The sequence below is a fragment of the Megalops cyprinoides genome, chromosome 20 (genome assembly GCF_013368585.1).
Source record: "Megalops cyprinoides isolate fMegCyp1 chromosome 20, fMegCyp1.pri, whole genome shotgun sequence".
Lineage (NCBI taxonomy): Eukaryota > Metazoa > Chordata > Actinopteri > Elopiformes > Megalopidae > Megalops > Megalops cyprinoides.
The window spans coordinates 25,623,251-25,643,913 of record NC_050602.1 but is presented as its reverse complement, the minus strand read 5'-3'; the positions used below and the strand labels follow the sequence as shown (position 1 = coordinate 25,643,913).

General features: G+C 51.0%; 1 protein-coding gene across 1 annotated transcript in view; it reads right to left on the bottom strand.

The window, feature by feature from the left end:
• Window positions 1-339: 339 nt before the first annotated feature.
• Window positions 340-20,663, bottom strand: part of zswim5 (zinc finger, SWIM-type containing 5) — a 56,640-nt gene continuing 36,316 nt past the window's right edge. Inside the window, exons 2-14 of the mRNA XM_036554185.1 lie at window positions 17,836-18,192; window positions 15,263-15,411; window positions 14,634-14,784; window positions 13,166-13,342; window positions 11,225-11,401; window positions 10,576-10,722; window positions 9,498-9,635; window positions 7,577-7,834; window positions 6,966-7,101; window positions 5,750-5,907; window positions 5,109-5,272; window positions 4,536-4,617; window positions 340-4,195 (exon numbers count right to left, since the gene is read on the bottom strand). Coding sequence (XP_036410078.1) covers window positions 3,333-4,195; window positions 4,536-4,617; window positions 5,109-5,272; window positions 5,750-5,907; window positions 6,966-7,101; window positions 7,577-7,834; window positions 9,498-9,635; window positions 10,576-10,722; window positions 11,225-11,401; window positions 13,166-13,342; window positions 14,634-14,784; window positions 15,263-15,411; window positions 17,836-18,192 — 2,957 coding nt within the window. The 3' untranslated portion in view covers window positions 340-3,332. The remainder of the gene's footprint in view (window positions 4,196-4,535; window positions 4,618-5,108; window positions 5,273-5,749; window positions 5,908-6,965; window positions 7,102-7,576; window positions 7,835-9,497; window positions 9,636-10,575; window positions 10,723-11,224; window positions 11,402-13,165; window positions 13,343-14,633; window positions 14,785-15,262; window positions 15,412-17,835; window positions 18,193-20,663) is intronic.

Below are 20,663 nucleotides of genomic sequence, written 5' to 3'. Positions count from 1 at the left end.
GCATCTGCTCCAGGAGACGGAGAGGACCGGAGAGGCCGCCCCTGTTTACACAGCCTCACACCTGGTAGAGGAAGCCAACACTCCGCCACCTGCCTCAATGCAGCTGGGTCTCTGATAACGATGACTTGCACTTCTGTGGTGCATTAAAACCACCAATCCCAATGCTCTTCCTCTCATTTCCCACCTTACCGCCGCCAGGCCCAGCGCAGAGCAGGGCTCTCCTCAGTGATGTCAGACGATAAGGACGCGGGAGCTGAGAACAGCCCGCGTCCCTGCACGTAACAAAGGAAGGCGAGGCCAGACTGTGTTTCACACTTTATTCATAAAAAAGCACTGAGATTCCAACACAAATCATATAAAATGGTAGAAGCATTACATAAATAGTAATAAACCTTTTGTTTCATAGACATTAGCTCAAGAGGTTGCACAAACAAAAAGTGTTGTTGATGAACGATACTTCTGTGGCAACAAATACTGGATACCTTCCTTTTTTTATTCAGTAGCACGAAGAGGCGACGAACACTTTCTCTTAAATTAAAAATCTAAAACAGTAGATAAACTAGTGAACAACCTCTACCAGCGCTTATGTTTTCCTTCTAAATTCTAGGGACAGGTCAAAACACTGGTACACATATAGACACTTAGGGTGTGGGAGAGAGAGAGAAATCAAAACCAGAAAAGAAATAAGTTTCCTTTTTTTTTTTTTTGCGATGCGTTTGGACCAACTAGTTTAACTATAGAACAGGGAGCGGAGAGGAAACATTGCCGAGTTGGACGTGTATGTAACAGGCGGTTCTTACAACGTACTGCAGCACAGGTTGCGAAAAGCAAAGTTTTTTTTTTCCTCAAAAGAAAGAGTCCTTCTCTTCCCCCTCTTGGTTTGCTAGCAGACCTCTCCTAACGGCAGCTGTTGTGTTTGTGCTTGCACATGGAGGGCAACAGACCAGAACGGCCGTTTATAGACCCTCTCAATCCATGTGGGGCGGGGGGGTATATATACTCATACCAACACAGGAATGTTGGGAGGGGAAAAAAAATGCATTAAAAAAAAAAAAAAAAAGATCCTATGACAAAACAGAACTCGGGGAATAACCCAACGACCACTCGGGGCTCCCAACCTGACGTTCCCAGCTTTCCTGTCTCCTGTGAATGTAGCAGTGTGGGGACACATGGACCAAGGCTGGAGAAACGCAAGGGAGGTTATACACAGTGGACATCCAGGTGGAGGACTCTCTCCTGCCATTGGTACAGGCAGGTGTGCGAACACAGGGAGCACCCTGGTTGGCTGGCCTAAAAGCCACGCCCCCCGGCTGGCCCCTCGTGCATCACAGCATACTATGGTTCTGGATCCCAGTTCTCTTCTTCAACCAATGGCAAGCCATACTGTAACACACTCAGAGGATACTAAGGCTAAAGTCCGAAAAAGAACTGAATATATCTCTCTGTCGAAGGCAAAGTCCATCCCGTTAGCCGTTTGGGTGAGCTGCGTATAAACAACACACAAACATGCTGCCTCATGTCAGTTCGGTCTTGGGTGTTGGCCCACGCCCCCTTGACCTTTGCCCCAGCAGAACCTCCATTCAGAAGAGGGGTCGGGAGGGAAAGGGCGCTGCTCAAACGTGGTTCTGCATAGTCTGGTGCTTTCGGTTCTTGTTTATTTTTCTTCTCCTTTTTCAATCTCTATATTACATGCTTCCTCTTGCACAACATATTGCAAAAAAAAACAAGATACAAAATAAATCAGAAAAAAACACAGGAGCACCTGAGAAATGTCTTTCCTCTTACCGTCATCACATTTTCAGCCCACAACAAATTCAAGTATCCGAAAAAAAAGACATACAATTATCATAAATAATTATAACTTTACAATTTTTTGAATTGACACTTTCATATTTACAATATCATAAATGCTTTTGCTACCATTTTTTTTGTTTCGTTTCTTTAAGTGATTCCCTGAGAACGGAGTTTAGCATTTCTTCTGTTTTGCTTTCTTACCGTATTACCTCAAATAAAAAGCCAGAGCAGGCATTCAGAGTGTTCGAGCTGTTGTGTTGAGGGTGGAGTCTGAGCAGTGAGGATGCCACCTCGCCAGGACTGCCATCCTCAGGTTCCACGTCGAGATGAACGCTGGCTTCATGCTGCTCCTGTTAACCATGATGGTATTTGCATACGCTTACCCCTTCACGCATTCTCTCAGGACACAAATCACAAATGGGTTTTGCAAACGTCTCGCAGACCGGGACCTGTGAAGTGCTCACGTCACACTAACAATCCCACAATCCCGATCCTTTTCCAGCCTCCTTTTCAGTCATTTCAGTGATTTTTCTCATTCAGAATCTCCGTAGAAAAAAAAAAAAAAAGACGTGAAATTATCACATACAATTTGAGTGGCATGTAAGTAACAGCAGGCCTGGATCTAGGAAGTGCCACCGCCCCCAGCTTCCTGGCCCCTGAGGCACACCGTCAGGGACAAAACCACAGCTTTCTGTTTCAACAGTGGAAAACGCTGCGTGTTTTTCAGCAATGTGAAAACCCCTGTCGTTCAGGACTGCAGCAGCAGCAGAAGCAGCGTCTGCGTAACCCTGGCAACAATCGCGGGGCTTGCCCGCCCCCCGAGGGCGGCGTGTGACCAGCGGAGATGTTAATTTGGAGTAATACGGTATTCCTTTCACCACTGAAAAGTACCTTCATTGAAAGTGAAAAAAGCTACAAAAAACTAGAATAAATAAACGTGAGGAGGAGGAGGAGGAGAAGTCACGCCTGTGGCTCGGTCCGGCGTCTGGAGATCGGCGGGCGGGACGGGGTCCTGCAGGTGGGTGTTTTGGTGGCACGCTGCACGGAGGTTTGGTGCTCCCACTCTGTGTTCCCTTCCTTCCTCCAGGCTCCCTCTCCGGGGCCTTAAAGCTGATCCTCGGAATACGATAGAGGTACATGGATAACACTCTGCCCGTCTGGGTTTTGGTAACGACTCTTCCCGATGTTTCAAGAACTCCTGAAAACCGCCACACGCCAAGAGGGGGAGCATCACCTGGCTCCATACTCCACAGATCATTTGGTTTTTTTCTCTGTATGTGCCACTCCTTTGTTTTTGTACAATTTCTTTTCTTTTTTTTAACTAAATTACAACTTAGAAAAAGAAAAATACTTCCATCGTTTTCACCTACATAAGTTTTTTGTCCCCCCATAATTTTCTACCTGGTAGAATGACATTGTGAACGGTGTTTACTCAAAGAAAATCACAAAGAAAAACAAAAACCAAAAAAATTCCGGCTGATCGGTCCACCCCACCCCCACAAACCCCTCCTCTGGGCCACGCCCTTCCAGGACGGGGGTTAGCCGAAACGTTCCCGCACCAGCATCATGAGTTTCTTCTTGCCCTTGTAGATCTGTTTGAGGTTGTCGATGAACTGGGCGAACTGGATGTGTCCGTCCTGGGCCAGGAGGAAGGTCTCGCGGGCCTTGCTCAGGAACTCGATGAACTCGCCGTAGTGCCGCGGGCTGATGTGCGTGAGCCGCGAGTGCGTGGTGTTGATGTAGGCGCTGATGGTGGCGTCCAGCAGCTGCCGGAGCGGCGCCTTGTCGGTGGACATCAGCTTCCCCGAGTTTCGACGACCGGGGATGCCGGCCAGGCCGGGCGCCGTCATGGTGCACCGCCGCAGGATGTCCGACAGCACGGTGGCGCAGTGCACGCTCTTCACCACCAGGGGGATGATGGCGGCCAGCTCGTTCTTGCCTAGTGAGTGGCTGAGGGCGCAGGCCCACAGCACGTCGTTAATGGCCGGGTGCGTGTCCTGGTTGTAGGCCAGGTTGAGGTGTGTCATGGCCAGCGAGGCCAGCTTGAAGGCCCGCAGCGGGTAGCCGCGGTGCTCCATGTAGCGGGCGATGGTGAAGAGCTGGGAGTAGGTCATGCCGGTGGAGGCGGCGTCGATGACGATCTGGTAGGCCGTCTCGAAGGCGATGTGGTCCTTCTCGCAGAGGGTGAGGGCCGAGAGGGCGCAGTTCTGCGGGTCCTTCATGGCGCACTGCAGGGCCAGGGTGCGGGCGCAGCTGGCCAGCTCCTCCCGCTGCGGGTAGTCCAGGCTCAAGCGCAGGATGGTGTTGTGGGACATGACGGTGGCGGCCACTATGCTGGTGGCCTCGGTGGGCGTGAAGAGGGTGTACCAGCCCTGTAGGATGCTCACCAGAGCTCGCAGGCCTAAGGAGAGGAAGCGGCCAATGAGAAGCCAGCAGGGGAGGAGCCAAAAACTGAACAACGCTGACAAACAGCATGTGGCCAATATCCATTACAGGCATCTATGGATTACTTGGGCTAAGGAACAAGGACGTTTTTAAAGACTTACAGAAGCATATATTTTGATGCACAGCTCGTAGTGTGAAAATAAACAGTGGATTTGATAAGATGGAAAGATTATCAGTGAGATTTCCAGTAAAGCCGTGTGCTAGACCAGGCTGTTATGTTACTGCTGTAACTGGTGTACAGATTTGGCTGGAAAGTGGGTGGAGACAGCGGGGCATTTAGGAGGAATGACACTGACCAACTTCGGTGGCGCAGGTGACAAGCCAGCGCACCATCTCCCTGCGTCTCCAGTTGAGCGTGGAGAGAGTCATCCGCATCACCTGCAGAGAGACGTCCACATGCATTAGCTTCACGGTCACATGACACAGCGGGGGAAACTCACTCTGACCAGCTCATATCATACCGCCCAACCCCACTCGCCCACACACAGACAGACACACAGACAGACACACACACACACACACTCACGGACACACACACACACACACACACGCGGACACACACACACACACACACACACACATACACACACACACACACACACTCGCGGACACACACACACACATACACACAGACGCGCACGCGCGCAGACACCTACAGACAAGCGCACACACACATGCAAAAACACCCACAGAGACAAACACAGAGACACACCCATATACAGTGAGGGGTGGGCCTCACAGCCCCCCCCCATGGTCACACACACTCCTCAGTTACCCTTCCGTAGCCCCGCTCCTGCCACTCCACCCTGAACTACAGCAGCGCACACACACACGCCCTGCCAATCATCCGTGAGGGCGGAGCCTCCTACCTGCAGGCCGAGCTCCAGCGCCACGTTGAGCAGCGTGATGTCCGGGGGGCTGTCGGCGGGCGTGGCGATCTTGAAGGCATCCTGGGCCAGCTTGAAGATGAGTGAGGAGGAGTGGATGTTCTTCTGAATGGCCTCCAGCACCGTCCTCAGCCTCAGCATGTCTCCTGCAGCACAGAGTCAGATCTGAGTCCGGTCCTCGACCGCAACCGTGACCGCAACCATGCTAAGCTTACACTGACACAAAGCCCCAACCCAAGAAACCGCGGCTGGAGTTCAGACAGCTGAGGAATCCAGCTATTAAAGGCAGACTCCACCGAGATGGGACTGTGATCCAGCACCTGAAAATAAAATTACACACATCTCCCCACAGCCAGCATGCATTGACCTGAAACTCCCACGGAAATTACATCCACCTGTTCAGTTGCGAGTGCTCTTTAGCGCTACGGCAACGACGCGACCCCTCTCCGCGGGGTTCCAGGACAGCGGCCCCCGCCCGCACATGCCCGTTAGCCTTTGTCTGCTGTCGTTACACTGGCAGGGTGGAGAAAATGGCATGCCCTTTGTGGCAGCTCCATGAGCCGGGCTGTCAGGCTGGCATGAGGGCGCGGGGGTGGGGGCATGGGGGGAGGTAGCAGTCTCACCTTTGGCGGCGGTCAGCATGGTGGAGGCCAGCTCACACTGCTGAGACTCCAGGTGGCCCAGGGTGAACCAGCGCGGGTAACGGCTGGGTACCATGGAGATGCCATGGTGTGGGTGGCCGACGTCACCTGAGGGGGCCGTGGACTCCAGGACAGGTAGCCTGCAGGACACACACACACACACACACACACACACACACACACACAGAAAGCTGTGAGTTTCATTCTCTCTGATGTTCTCCCAGGAGGCTTCACTTCCTTCTCAAATGCCCACTGCAGCAGATCCAGCTGTAGGCCCTCCACACAACAGCAGGTGAGGTATACTGTATTTCAGTCAAAGGGCTTATTTTACCAACAGATGATGGGGAAAAGAAAAAAAAAAAAAAAGAATCAGCCTCTGCCTCCCTGCACAAGCACAGCAGGCATATCGCTCGCTATAAATGTCAGCTCAGCACTGCGAGCCGTCTCCTATAGCGCGCGGCATTGTGCTGTGATTGACGTTTCAGAAATGTGAGAATTATTTCCCCTCAAAGAAAAGGCCGCTTTATCAGATCTCGGCCCAAAATGGGGGCTCCGTCGCAGCGGCGCAGTAACCTAGCCTCAGGGGGAGACGGCCCCCGACGCCAGCTCGCCTCTGACGGGGGGGGAGGCGTGGCTCATGCGGGACCCTAAGCTCCCCTATTGATTTTGTATTAGCAGGGCCCTCAGGAGCCCTGCAGGGATAATGACGGTTCAGCTCATATGGGGATTACAGTGCAGGAACGCTGTGCTCAGGCAGCGCGGGCTGTCAGGTGATGAAGTTTTATCATGTGCAGATATTGCTAGATCAGGGGAATCTCATGTGCATCTTCTGCTGACATGGTATGTATGTCCACAAAATGAAAACCTCCGACACGGGCAGCGCATCCTGATGTTTTTATTTTTAATCAACACCCGTCCGCCGTCTGCTCCGGGTGATACAATGGGATATTCATGAACAGTGCGGCAACAAATCATTTTCTGAGCACAATCAAATTCTCGCTGCTCTGATTTCTTTTCAGATATATCATGTATTTTCATGAGTGTTTGCTCATTTTGTCAGACCGTCCGGACATTTTCCTTCCCGGGACTGATATTATCCTCATGATGTCCCTCAAAGCCGTGTATATTTTCGTGCTCAGGTAGGGGATTTTTTTTTTTCAGTTTCCTGAGGGCATGGCATGTGGGCGGGGCGGCTCACCTCATGGCACGCAGGGCCAGCTTGTAGGCCAGGTCTGCGTCGTGGGGCAGCAGGGCCGAGAACAGGTACTTGGCAAAGGTGTGCATGGGGACGCTCTCTCTGTGGATGACCTCGCCTAGCCCGCTGAAGGGACCCCCTGCTCAAACACACACAAACACACAAACTACTTCATGTCCGGCTTAAGATTTTTTTAAGACACTTAAGATTATTCTGTATGAATTTTTATTGTGAGTGAATGCAAATGAGCATGTACTGTGAGAGAGACTGGAGAGACCAGGAAAGGCGACACTGAATTAGAGAGTGCACAGCTTTGTGCAACCTGAAGGTGGTGCTAAAGGACCCTCTGCAAACGGACACAGGCACTACCACAAGGGACTTACAAATCTCTCCCTGAGCCATGCAGACAGATGTGTGCTCTTGGGTAGCACAATGTGCCATTAAAATTAGGGCGGAGGGGGGGGGGGGGGGGGGGGGTGATTGGGGAAAGGGGGATGGGAGGTGTGAGGGGTTGCGCTGAGAGTCACGGGAGGGTTTGGAGGAAACGGCAGGGTTGGGGGGGTGGTGGGGGGGGCTGCGGGGAGGAGAGAGAGGGGGATGGAAAGACCGCCCACCTTCCAGGAGCAGGATGGCTTGCTTGCGGAGGGTCTGCACCAGCAGGTCGTCCAGCTCCATCTCCTGCAGCCGGGCGATGATCTGCTCCTCGTTTCGGCACACCTTGTCCTGGGCGTACAGCCCCTCCGGCATCACCCTCTGCTGCCCCATGCCCATCAGCGCCACCTCCAGGGCGAGGCACAGGTACGACTCGCCCCCGTCCGGGCACCCCCACACGGGCACGTGGTGGTACACCGGGGGCTTGGGTTCCCCAGAATCTGTCAGGCACACACAGAGGGTCACAAACAGGCACTCACACAGCCAACACAGAGCAGCACCACTGAAGCACAGCACAGTTCATTTCGTACACATTAATCCACACGTACGCCACTTTCTCTCGCTGTCTGACTAACAACAACAAGAAACATCCTATACCTTACCCTTCATAAAGTAGGGTCACCAGTTACCCATTACTCATCCAATCCAAAATAATATTACATTACATTCATTTAGCATTCATTTGGCCCTTATCCAGAGTGACTTCCAGCACAAAAGAACAGAAGTATCCATTCAAGGTGAATGAGCAACAGTGTCTAGATTAATGGTCACTAACCATATTATTACTAATAACCATATCAGATCACTAACCATATTGGTGAAAAGTCTTAATTACCCATATTAATACAAAATCTATATTGTTATACATGTTTGGCAACATTGTCTGTGAATACTGTATTAACGCTGTATTAATGCAGTATTAATGCTTACATCTTAACCCGCACTAACACTGAGTGAAAATGGCGTTTCGGGCGGGGTTAGTCACCCCGCACCCCACGCGGCAGTGACGGGGTTCAGACAGCCTCAGATTGGCCAATCGGCTCTCACACTCAGCATCCAGCTGCCGGCACTGGAGACGAGGGAGGACAGGGGAGGGTGCGAGCCCAGGGCCCGAGAAAAACACCAACATCTGCTGCGCTGGACTCAGACCCTGCGCTTAAACCCCCCTGGAAAAGCACCCGCCGCCAATCCGGGTTATTAGGAGGGGATCAGGGGCTCTGGGTTTATCTCCACACAGTTCAAAAACACGCCTCATCTGCCAAGGGGAGCTGAACCAAGCAAACCGGGGGCTCCTTACAGTGGAGTGGGGGCCCTGCCCTACTGTTAGGCCTCAGTCACAGTGGGGTAAAGAAACTCAATGTGTTCTGGCAATATCAGCACTCTCTGTACAGGAGCTCCCCGTCCCAACAGAACAGCACACCACCTTCCGGCCTGGCTACTGGATTCTGATGAGGGGCTGCTGAAGGGTTTTGTTCACATTGTTTGGCCTGTGACGGAACCTGATCCATCCGGTCGTGTTGCGGAACGCGAGACCGCAGCTCCCGGGGCTCCGCGGTTGGTGGAAGGGTCTCTGCGGTCAGGACCGGTGGCTGGAGGAGCCAGGGCGCGTCTGAACCCTGCAGATGTTTACAGCTGCGTGACAGAGCTGGACAATGGGCCTGACGGGCTCACGGCCAGGGTTTTGTGAGAGGCCGACCACGCGCGCCATCACCCCGGTCCCTGTGCCACTCCACGCCATTGTTCCAGAGCACAATGCCGCCCCTGTGGGGGAACAATGGGGTGAGGAAGGCCCGGCTCTCCCAGCAGCGGGCGCGAGGCACGTTCGGAATTTAAACCGCGACCGATTCGTTACGTCAAGGACCTTAGGTAGGCAGCGCATTCCTGTCGAACCGACATGTTGACTGATATGAACCAAAGCACACGGAGCTCAGAGAGGAACAGGTCACGCATCGAGGCGGAGGTGCCATTCTGGTCGGACTGGTTGCGCAGACGCCCACAGGCCTGTCCATCCTGCAGGCTGGTGTTTCCTGCATGTTTCAGCAGACAGCATGACCTTGACCTGTGGTGAGAGGCGATGGAACGCTAACAGCCCCTGGAACATACCTCCCGTATCCATGGCGTTGTCGTCCTCCAGGCGACAGGTCTCCGTGAGGGTCCCGAAGAGGCAGCCAATGGGGTCCAGCGGGTGGCCCACCCAGCCCTCCAGATTGGTGGTGGTGGTCACGCCCCTCTGTAGCAGCTCTGTGATTGACAGCCCAGATTTAGATAAATACCCGCAGCGACACAAACACTTTAGCAAATAAATTGCACAGACACATACCTACACCACAGTGCCAGGGAGCACCTAAGTGTTCCAATTAGAGTGAGACTGCCTATTCTCCTGTGACAGACGCTCACAGTATACGCTGGACAGACGGTACTTCCCCTGCATACCAAACGATTCATTTTGACTCAAGTGCCTTGATTAAACAGCGGATTCTCACTTATTTGATTATTTTTGCACAGTCAACTTAAGTATTCCTACCACACAAATGAAACGATTTAAAAAAATCTAAAGGATCGATGCTGAAAACGCTGTCAGATACACAAACACAAGAACATCCGTTGAGAAATGAAAATGTCAGGATATTTTGCATTGTTAATGTCATAATTATATAGATACGAACGGATGTGGCAACCTCTCCTCAGGGGCATCCTGGGAAAAGGTTAGATGACGGGGCGGCTGGGGGGGGTAATGACTTCACACCACCCTCCCCTGACTCCACACCCAGCTCATTACAAACCCCTCACCCCTCACACTCCTCTACAAATATCTCCAGGACATGGGCCCTGATTTGATGGCCCTGAACTGAGAGTATGCTGTGTGTGTGTGACATGGCAGATGGTGTTAATTATTAATAAACAAGAAAATTTCTTATTAAAAGCAATAAGATCATAATGGACACATTTAAGGAAGTAAATAATTTCATTAAAAACAAATTGTAGAGTTGTGGAATACATAAAAGCTAATATAATTTCAATAATTTGCTCATACCATCCTTATAGGTAGAACATTAGTTTACATTACATTAGTTTAATATTGTGAGATACTTGTTCTGGCTTTTGTAACGTGTAATAAACCCTACTGTTGACATATTGGACACCCTGGCAGACAGGGGGCGCCCTCACGGGGAGGCCTTACCTTTCTTCTGGTGCTTGTAGATGTCTAGCTGGCGGTGCTGCTGCAGGCGCAGGGTGTTGATGATGGCCACGGCCAGACGCAGCGCCTCCCGGGGGTAACCATGGGAACGCAGGGCATCCACACGCGCACACGCAGTGGGAACGTGGTCTGCAACGCAGGTCACATGACACACGCTCAACAGGAAGTCTTCACCTGTCACTCAAACGTTTATGCCCACTGCCTGCTATAACAAATATGCTACATTGTGTACGTTACAGTGACTAATCAGAAATTCACAAATCGAGCTTCTTTGAGTGCCAAGACCCAGTGTGAGGACAATTTACAATGAATCTTGAATAACTGGGAGATTCCCCGGCAAAACATGGTTTTTAAGATTATAAACATCACTTCTCTGCTCATTTGAATTACTCTGTCATCTGGTTGACTTCCACCGGAAAAATCTTGACCATATGAAGGTATAGAACTTAACTCAGGAGAGAAATCACATGAAACTTACAGAGAATCAAGGAAATCTTATTTAAGTAAGCCGCATATGCGTGTGCGAGTGTGTGTGTGTGTTAATCAGTTGGAAAGCCTGTGTTGGTGAGTGTGTGAGTGAGTGAGTGAGTGAGCGAGCGCGTGTGAGTGCGTGTTAGCGCGCTCCTCTCACCGAGCCACAGCGGCAGGCCCTGCTGGTTGAACAGCAGGCTCTCCCCCTCTCTCTGGTAGGACGGGCTCATGTAGTAGTCGCTACTGATGATCCTCTGCAGGTGGCTGTCCTGCCAGTGCAGGTCGCAGGCCTCCATCGCCCGCGTGAACACTGTCCTCCGGGGCCGCGCCAGAGAGTCTGCGGGGGGGAGGACAAGCTGCAGTCAGACCTCTGCGTAGCGCCCTGCCAACGTCGCAGCAACGTCTCCTCAACGTCACAGCAACGTTATAGCAACGTCACATCAATCTCTCCTCAACGCAACTAAGAGGGCACTCAAGATTCCTGGGAATAGTGTCCCAAAACACATCCCATACGATGGGACATGAAGCAACAAAACTTTAAATCACTACTCCAGGACAGACTGCCAATATCACATCAATATTCCCTTCACGCAATCAGGAGAGAGTTCTCGTACACTGGAATGTGTCCCCACCCCCTCCCCTCCCCCTCCTCAACCCCCCCTCGTCTCCTCTTCATTTGCGGGGGGGCATCATCTGCCTCGCCTGCACCCCTCTAACTTCTCCCCAGCCCACGTGGGAGAGGGGGCACCTTCACACACGGCTAATTGCCCCCAGAAGAGTGAGCCGATGAGGCAGCGGGCCCCCCCCCCCATCCCCCCGTTCCCCCCCACGCCCCCCCTCCCGGGCTGCCTGGCGTATACACTGCAGGCCAATTAGAGCGTGGCAGATGGAGGTGGGGAGGCACATCGGCGGGCCGCTCTAACTGCTGCTGCCTCTGTCCCACTTCCTTTTGTGCTGGGGAAATGAAGCACTTACGGCATATTAGAAGAAAAAAATCTCACTTAAAACAAGCAAACAGATAAAGTAATGGTATGGATATTGACATGGGGGGGCTGTTTAGCCACAGGCTAATTTCTGGCACGCAGACAGGATGGGGGTTGCTGTGGAGGAGAGCTCGGGTTCTTTGCCACCAAAGTGTGGGAGAAGGTAGTGGGGAGGGTTTCTGCCGAATCGTGTAACCATCAAACCACGCACTTTACACTTGGGACTTGGGGTTAGAGATAGGCAAAGGATAGGATTATTGGTAGGGCTGGCGTTTTCATAGAGAAACCTCACTGTGATAAAAGAGAACACAGAAAATATGTGCAGACAGTTCGGTGCGCCGCTGAATAAACCTAAAAAAAAATTGGACCATTTTCTGACAGTCACCATTGTTTTTGACATAAACATATGACAGCACCACCCCCTAGTAAGAGACCGAGTTTAGATAAAGAAGAAAACTGGCAGTCGCTGTAGTAGGTCAGGGTTACAGGTGGGAACCAAGTGCAGGTTAGAGTCAGAGTGAGGTAGTCTGAGGGAGTCATGTCCTCCTCTCAGCTGATGTTAGTCATGATGGGGACACAGGGGCTGTTGGGTGAGGGAGAGAGAAAGACTCTGGCCAGGCGAGAGTGATAGCTGGGGACAGGAGCGTGCAGCAATGGAGTGTGAACAAGAGAGTCAGCCTTCCTGAGTTCAGGGTCGAGGATAAGGGGTTATGCAGAGAGAGAGAGAGAGAGAGAGAGAGAGAGAGAGAGAGAGAGAGAGAGAGAGAGAGAGAGAGAGAGAGAGAGAGAGAGAAAGAGAGAGAGAGAGAGAGAGAGAGAAATTAACCCTTCCTGAGTTCAGGGTCAAGGATAAGGGGTTATGCAGAGAGAGAGAGAGAGAGAGCGAGAGAGAGAGAGAGAGAGAAAGAGAGAAATATTAACCCTTCGTGAGTTCAGGGTCGAGGATAAGGTGGTATAGAGCAAAAGAGAGAGAGAGCGACCAACTCGTCCTGAGTTCAGGGCAGCAGATACGGTGAAGAGTGAGAGTACGAGATGAGTAAGGGAGAGACTGACCCTGGTTCAGGTTGCTCTGCGGCAGGGTGTTGGTTATGTAGGGAGAGAGAAAGGGAGAGACTGACCCTGGTTCAGGTTGCTCTGCGGCAGGGCGTTGGTGATGTTGGGCAGCTCGCTGCCATAGTTGCCATCCTCCAGGGGACAGACGTCCATGTCGCTCCACTTCTTGAGTTGCCTGAGCCAGCCGCTCTTCTCCTCGCTCTTACAGTGCGGGTTCAACACTATGCACACCCACAGGGCACCTGCAGCAAGCACAGGGGGTCAAAGGTCACCGAGGGCTCCCCAAAGCAGGCCCACGGGCGGTTATCACGCACAGGCACCTGCTTTCGCCTGGTCATTCCTTTTAAACAACCAATCAAAAAGCAGGAACATTTACAATGGAAGCAATACATTATGTTACAATACATTATTCATTTAGCATTTGCTCTTATCCAGAGAGACCTCCAGCACAGAAGGACATTCAAGTTGAATGAGCAACAGCGTCAGACCAGGATAACAACATTCCCAGACCAGAGAGTGTGAGTATCTTGCAACACAAAGAGTAGGAAGCAGTGAGGATGCTAGTACGTTAACATTGTTATTTCATATTACTCTGTCTCCACAGCGGGTGTGGAGGCAGCCTATTCACTGGTACACCGCTGTTTAAACTGGTACAGGGTGGAGCACAGTGGCAGTACTGCAGTAACAGTTCTGTAACAACGGCAACGGGGGCGAGGCAGTATTTGGCAGGTCCCGGGCTGGTGACGGAGCGACGGAGACTGGCTGGCCGCTCGTCACGTTCCCCCTCTCCAGGTAACAGATGGCCTGGCAGCACACGCCCCTCCTCGGTGCCATTTCGAATCTGATTTAGTGATGGTCTGATTAGAGGGGGCGCCGGGCGCGCCGGCAGCCTGGAGAAGTTATAGCTCCTCCGAGCATGTCGCCGTTCCCACAAACCGGCCCGTTTCAATGCTGCCATTTGGCTTTCTCATGCCCCCCTGAGACAATCCAGCAAACCTTTTCTCTGGTGCTCTCACCAAACCCCCCGGGAAGCTCTCTGTTCATTTAAATGGTTAACTCCGAGATGGTGAGGCCAGGCTTTTTGTGAAATCCTGACTAAGGTGAGCGCTTAGCCATAGATACATACCCACTGCTGAGTACTGTCTGTGTCTGACAAAGCTGTAAAGAGTGATCTGCTGTTTCTACGGGAAGAGTGTAGGTACTGACCATTTATTCACTGTGCAGATAAGTGTTTTAGTGCTTAACCTTGAATGTTCTGTCCCTATACTGTGGAACCTAGAGGTTCTCAACAGGCTGGAGCTCATAAATATTTATTAGCAGGGAGACCTTTACCTGTATAGTTCTAGTTCTAATACTCATCACTATCGACGCGTGGAACCACTATAACCCCCAGGTGTTCACAATCAAAGCACTTTCACCGTCTGGCTGTGCATTAATACTCAGAGCAGGAGTGTGGACCTCTTAAGCTTGGACGGAGAGGGTCTGGGAAACGCAGCGCTGAGGATTGTGGGAAGGTTCGGAGGCGGGGCTTACCCAACTCGTCCCACAGCTGCCTGCACTTGTCTGTCATGCCTGTGCCCTGCTGCCTCCAGAGGGAGAGGCGGGGGTCGGCCATGAACTGCTCCGTGATGAGGGTCAGCATCCGCGCCCCGTTCGAGTCCCTCATCCGGAGCATCTCCCGAACCTGCAACACACACAGACACACGCACGCACACACACCTGCATGAGTACACCTGCATCACTCTCACAGAGCACAGACTCCTGTCAGCAAAGGACGCATCTACTTTCATAGCTCTGCTTAACTAGTATGGACTTAACTCCAAAGGTGGATTGGACCAATCTAATTAATGACATCCAACACTGACAGAAACACTGCCAGACCTTGAGAATTGACCTCTGCTTTCAAGTGGATTCAGTTCGCTTGGAATAAATGCATCAACTTATCTGGCTATCCTACAGTTATTTCATCCTATATAAAGTGTTTGTATAATTGCTATTATGCATTCTGTTTACACACATTTCATTTTTGCTGCCTTATGAAACTATAACTAACAATATATAGAATAGTGAGTATTTTATTCCAAAAGTGGAAAGCAGTGCCATTGAACACCTCTACATTAAAGGACAGCCACTGCAAACCCTGCTCGGCGGGGGCGACCCACCTTGGCGAACATGGAGTTGAGCTGCTTGCCCGAGCCGTAGTACCCGCCCTGGGACAGGAACTGCTTCACCTGCTCCCTGACCTGCTCCTCGTCCAGGTGCCAGCAGTTGTCATCATCGATGCTGGCCCCGGCCGTGGGGTCGGGGGCACCTGAGGGAACACACACACACACACACACACACACACACACACACACACACACACGCATGTTTGACATCATCAGACACTGCCAAGGACAAACGCACACAGCCTACCCATACCACTCACATCCAGTGTGACTCTCACTAAAAGTGAGGTAAATACCTAAATCAGTGGTACGAATAAGTAAATGACAGCAAGATGAAAGAAATAATTTGGTGAAGAGATTCATCGCAGGGAGTTTCGACAGGGGTTTCTGCACTAGCAGAGCACTTGTGAATGGACGGATAAAGATAAGACAGCGGGATTACCCATAATTAATGAGGTTCTGGGCCTTGCAGGCATTTCTGTACATATTTATGATAAGGAACTGCTTCTCTTCACACTAAGCTTTATAGATTTGACCTCCAAAAAATGTTAAATTCTAAAGAAACCGTCAGCGGATATGCATTCAAAAAGCTCATCTAGAGGCTTTGGCACGGATAATTCTGTCGTTTCAGTGCACAGAACGCGGTCATTTTAAAGGAGGTAGGAATGCATTAAGAGGAATCGCTTTGGCTGGGAAAGGCCTTACAATAGTGCTGATACGAAAATCCTCTTTAAGTCCCCCCCCCCCCCCCCCCCCCCCCCCTTGAGAGAGAGAACGCTGGACATCAGCACATTTTCAATAACAGAACCCCTGTTTTAAAAATCAAGACCCACAAGATTTCCAATGAATTCCAGCAAGGGCTCAAAACAATAACCTTTATCGGACGTGTATTAGAGCCGCAGATATTCCTGGGGAGATTGACTGCGGGTTCATAAATGCAACCCTCATCACAACATTGCACTGTCCTTGGAAGCTGCCGTGCGAGATATTAGGGGCTCCGTCTTACAATGAAGATAATATCTTAATAGGCTTGGACCAGACTTAGAGGGGAATAATATGTTATAGCTTCACAAGATTATCATCAGTACAAAGCATGCAAACGTGTACGCTGGTGATTGCAAAACAACGTGTCACAACATAAAGAAAACAACGATAAGCGCTTACAAATGCTATCCATTAGCATGAGGAGCTCTCACTTCAGAAGGGAGCTGATACGATTGTTTTTTCAGAGTATCGCTGCATGTGTAATGTTTGCGGTACAGTCTCTCCCTCTCCCTACAGAAAAAGATGACTGTCCTCAGCCCTTAAATGTTACATTTTAAACCAACTGCCTTGGAGCAAACAGTGTCTGCACGGTCCAGTGGCAATTACAGATATGATTTCCTGTGGGTTATCTTTAAACAAGATTCTTGTGGTCGTTCCAGTCAGCTTGTGCATAATTTGCAGGTTTTCGGGTTTCAAAGATAAAAATATAAATTTGCTGTAATGCACTGAGAGTTAACTTAAAAGAGCAGGAATGCCCCAGTCTCATTTTTCATTTACTGCTGTTAATATGATGAGAGTAAATCATCAAAATTAATTATCATTAATACGATGAAACTAAAGAATAAAAGCACCATTTTGAGTCCAGCCCTGAAGGTCTCCGAAGTCTTTTGATCTGCCCAGTACCTACTTGTTAACTGAGTGACTGAAGTGTTGCCATATCACGTCCTATTACTCATATTTAACAACCACAGCTTTTGTGCCTTGAATATTTTAAAGGAAGCTCCCACTGAAAGGCGCTTCCTGGCACCACTGGCGAACACGTCTGGCCCTGAAATGGCCCAGTCAAATCCAGGTGAGTATGAAGGGCGTCGTACCTGTCCGGGTGGGAGCAGACAGCTGCACCGTACGTGTGCACTTTAAAAAAACCTCCAACCAAAAAACACCCCCACCCCCACCCAACGACAGAGCCTTGAAGGAGGCAGTGGTGCTGGAGAGGCAGCTGGGAATGTCAGCTCAGCTCAGCTCAGCTCGTTCTCCTTCCCGACCTTCAGAAATGCAAAGCGCGAGGGTGCCTGGGAGACCGAGCCATCAAACGCGCTGTTTGAAGCCTCCTCGCTGCTTTGGAAAGGCAATCAGAGCGCACCTTGGAGTTAATCCAGGCAGGCTGGGGGGGGGGATGCGCGTGGCAGCGCGTCAGTGTGTCATGCTCTCACCGTGGCAGTATAGGGGTGACGGGGCATGAGCCGGTTCGGCGGGGGCGGGGTGGTGTTTGGGGTGCAGAGATGTCTTCGCTGACCTTTAAAAGCTGCAACCGCCTCACACTAGCGCCTACAGACACACTGCAAACCTCCCCCGTTATTACATTCGTTTATAAATTCTCTTAGCGAACACACGTATAAAGGGGCGACCCACAAAGCTTAAATTTTATTTGATCCTTTTAAATTATACAGCTGGTGGTGTTCCGTTTAGGTGCTTCCATCGGCTGTGCACCTCTCGCTGGATTCAAACCCGCAAGACGAGGCCAGTCCTCGACCCTCCCACCCCCCTCCACATCCCTCCACCGCTCTTTTAGGGCTCCTTACCGTGGACCTGGTTGATCTCGGAGTTGGAGGAGAGGATCTCGTCGGCCAGCTTCTGGGCGGTGGGCAGCACCTCGGTGTGGTGGGCGGTGATGAGGTACTGAACGAACTTCTGCAGCTGGTCCCGGTTCATCTGGAAGAGCGTCTCGGAGATGGGCAGCCGCAGCTTGACCTGCTCCGGCTTGCGGATGCGGTATAGGGACAGCGCCACCACGTGGGCGCAGTAGAAGATGTCCCGGTTGCCGCAGCCGCAGGTGACGGAGGTGATCTTGCAGCGGTCAAAGCTGATGGCCACCTTGTGGGTGGTCTCCGGCTCCGACTGCGAGGCCGGCTCTGTGACTGTGCCACTGAGGTGGAACCCTGCAGGTACAGAGAGAGAGAGAGAGAGAGAGAAACACATTACATTACATTACTGTCATTTACCACGCTCACGCTCTTATCCAGAGCAACTTACATAGGTTGCAGGTTCACATGTTATCCATTTATACAGCTGGATATTTGCTGAGGCAATCTGGGTTAAGTACCTTGCCCAAGGGTACAGCAACATTGCCTTCATGGGGAATCAAACCTGCAACCTATAGGTTATGAGCTCCTTACTGCTGTGCCACACTGCCACCCTGCCAATACATCAACACTCTATCCTCTCAGATACCAGAAGATGCAACATCACAAAGCACTTGGGCATTCAGTGCCTCAGATCTTTCTATGCACATACAAGAAATGCCGCTGTATTAAGATGAGACCACATACTGCATTTAAACAAATCCTGGACAAACCGTCCCACAAACAGCTCTGGTGATCACACTTCACATCAAAATTAAGAGTGAGCTGAGCCGAATGTCCCTCAAAACCCCTGCCAGGCAGACTGGCTGACACCGACACTGTCAATGACAGAATTTTCCCATGGTGGCCTCCCTCCTGCGAGTCAGATAAAAGGGTAGGGAGGGAATGCCAGCCCCCAGTGGAATTACCCAGCATCCTCCTCTTCCTGTAAATGCCGTACGCAGCGGTTTCCCTGTTCCCCGCAGACCGAGCTGCGTCCACCCTCCTCCCGGCTGAACACGCAGACCACGACATCACCGATAAACAACCTTTAGTGGCGTTTTATTGCCCACACAGTCAGATTTACCCTTTCATTCCCTATAACTGCAATGCATCACAGCAAAACCTAGAGGGTGCTGCAGGTTCGAGTTCGCTGTGTTCCGATCGGGCCCCCCCTCCCTCTCAGCAGAGCAGGCAAACCACGACACCGCTGGAAAAAAAGAACCCTCTGGGTGACATTTTACTGGCCACAGTCTTGCTTTCAACCTGTCAAGCTGCAATACCTCTCCTGACCACAGAGGGAGCCAGATGGAAGTCAGAGAAACAGAGGGAAAAGGCAGTACACATTAACTGATTGAATGGAACATTACCAAAGCATATATCCATGCAGTGTAATCAGATAAAAACACCCAGCATCAAAATATCGGGAATGCAGAGCGGAAAAACGGTTTAATTGTGCAGGAAAAAAAGGCAATTATTTTACGGTCGTGCTTGAGCAGCTCTGTCTGTAATTAAAGGGGAATTTTCCAGCTAATTTCATAAATATTTAAGACCTTAATGCAAAAGGAGGAATGAGGGAAGAAGTGGACTGTGGAGAGGTAGGGTGTGACAGGAAGGAGTGTGAGTCCAATGGAGAGGCTGGCTGCCCGCACCGAGTGGTGAATTATTAACAGAGGGGGCTGTTTCGACATGGGAGGGTGGGCCTCGTAAATATATGAACCATGAACCGTGCTAACGCACTCACACACTGCTAATCAGGTCCCGGCGTAACGTACGTGTGTGTGTGTGTGTGTGTGTGTGTGTGTGTGTGTGTGTGTGTGTGTGTGTGTGGTGACTAAGTGGCAGCATTTCTGTGATGGTGTCTCAGTGGCTGTAGGGGGGTGTAAATGGGTCTGTATTGGCAGGGATGTGTTCCCTGACCTTAAACACATAAAGCTCATTTCCTATCATTGCTCAGTGACTCACTGCCGGAAGCCACATTACCCACAATCCCAGGGTGCCTGGTGCTTTGGGAGAACAGTGCCAAGCTTAGGGTTACTGCTTTTTTCGGGAGGGGGGGGGGGGGGGGGGGGGGGTAAGGAGAGGGGCTCTGCACCACAGGGTACAGACAGTGGTAAAGAGAGGGGGGGGGGGGCATGAGGATGAGGGAACACTTCTGTTGCCCTTAAAAAAGCACCAGCGACCGTCAGCAGCCTCTGACTGCACTCACTCAGTGTGAACCATGAACACCCCGAGTCTCACAGAGCACTTTACTCTCCTCAGTCACACATCCTGCCCTGCACACGCTGTTACAATCCATCCATACACACATATACACAGAGACATGCATGCATACACACACACACACACACCATTATGATTTTGGGAGGGTCAGAGCCCAGACAAGGGTGCCTAATGAGCATGTGTAAAGCTGACTGTCCCCTTGCCAAATCCCACAAAAGGCTTTTCCAGACGAACACCCTCCTCCCCCTTGCTTTTTTTTTTTTTTTTTTTTTTTAAGGAATCCGACTTCCAATTTACTGCCAACCCCTTTCAGACCCAGCCAAAACCACAGGCCCATCTGATTAAGGGGACTTTACAGTGATGTCTGTTTTCATTTTGATAAAAGAGAGAATGGGAGAGGGGCTACCCCTACGTGCTGCGAATTAGGCAGGAGACAATGCACAGTTCAAAGCGAATTTGGTGAAAACAAAAAAGCTCTGGGCCTCTTTTTTTCCCCCCCACCCCAAAACAAAAAAAAAAAAGAAAAAAAAAAACACACACACAAGGGAGAAAAGGGTAAGATCTTG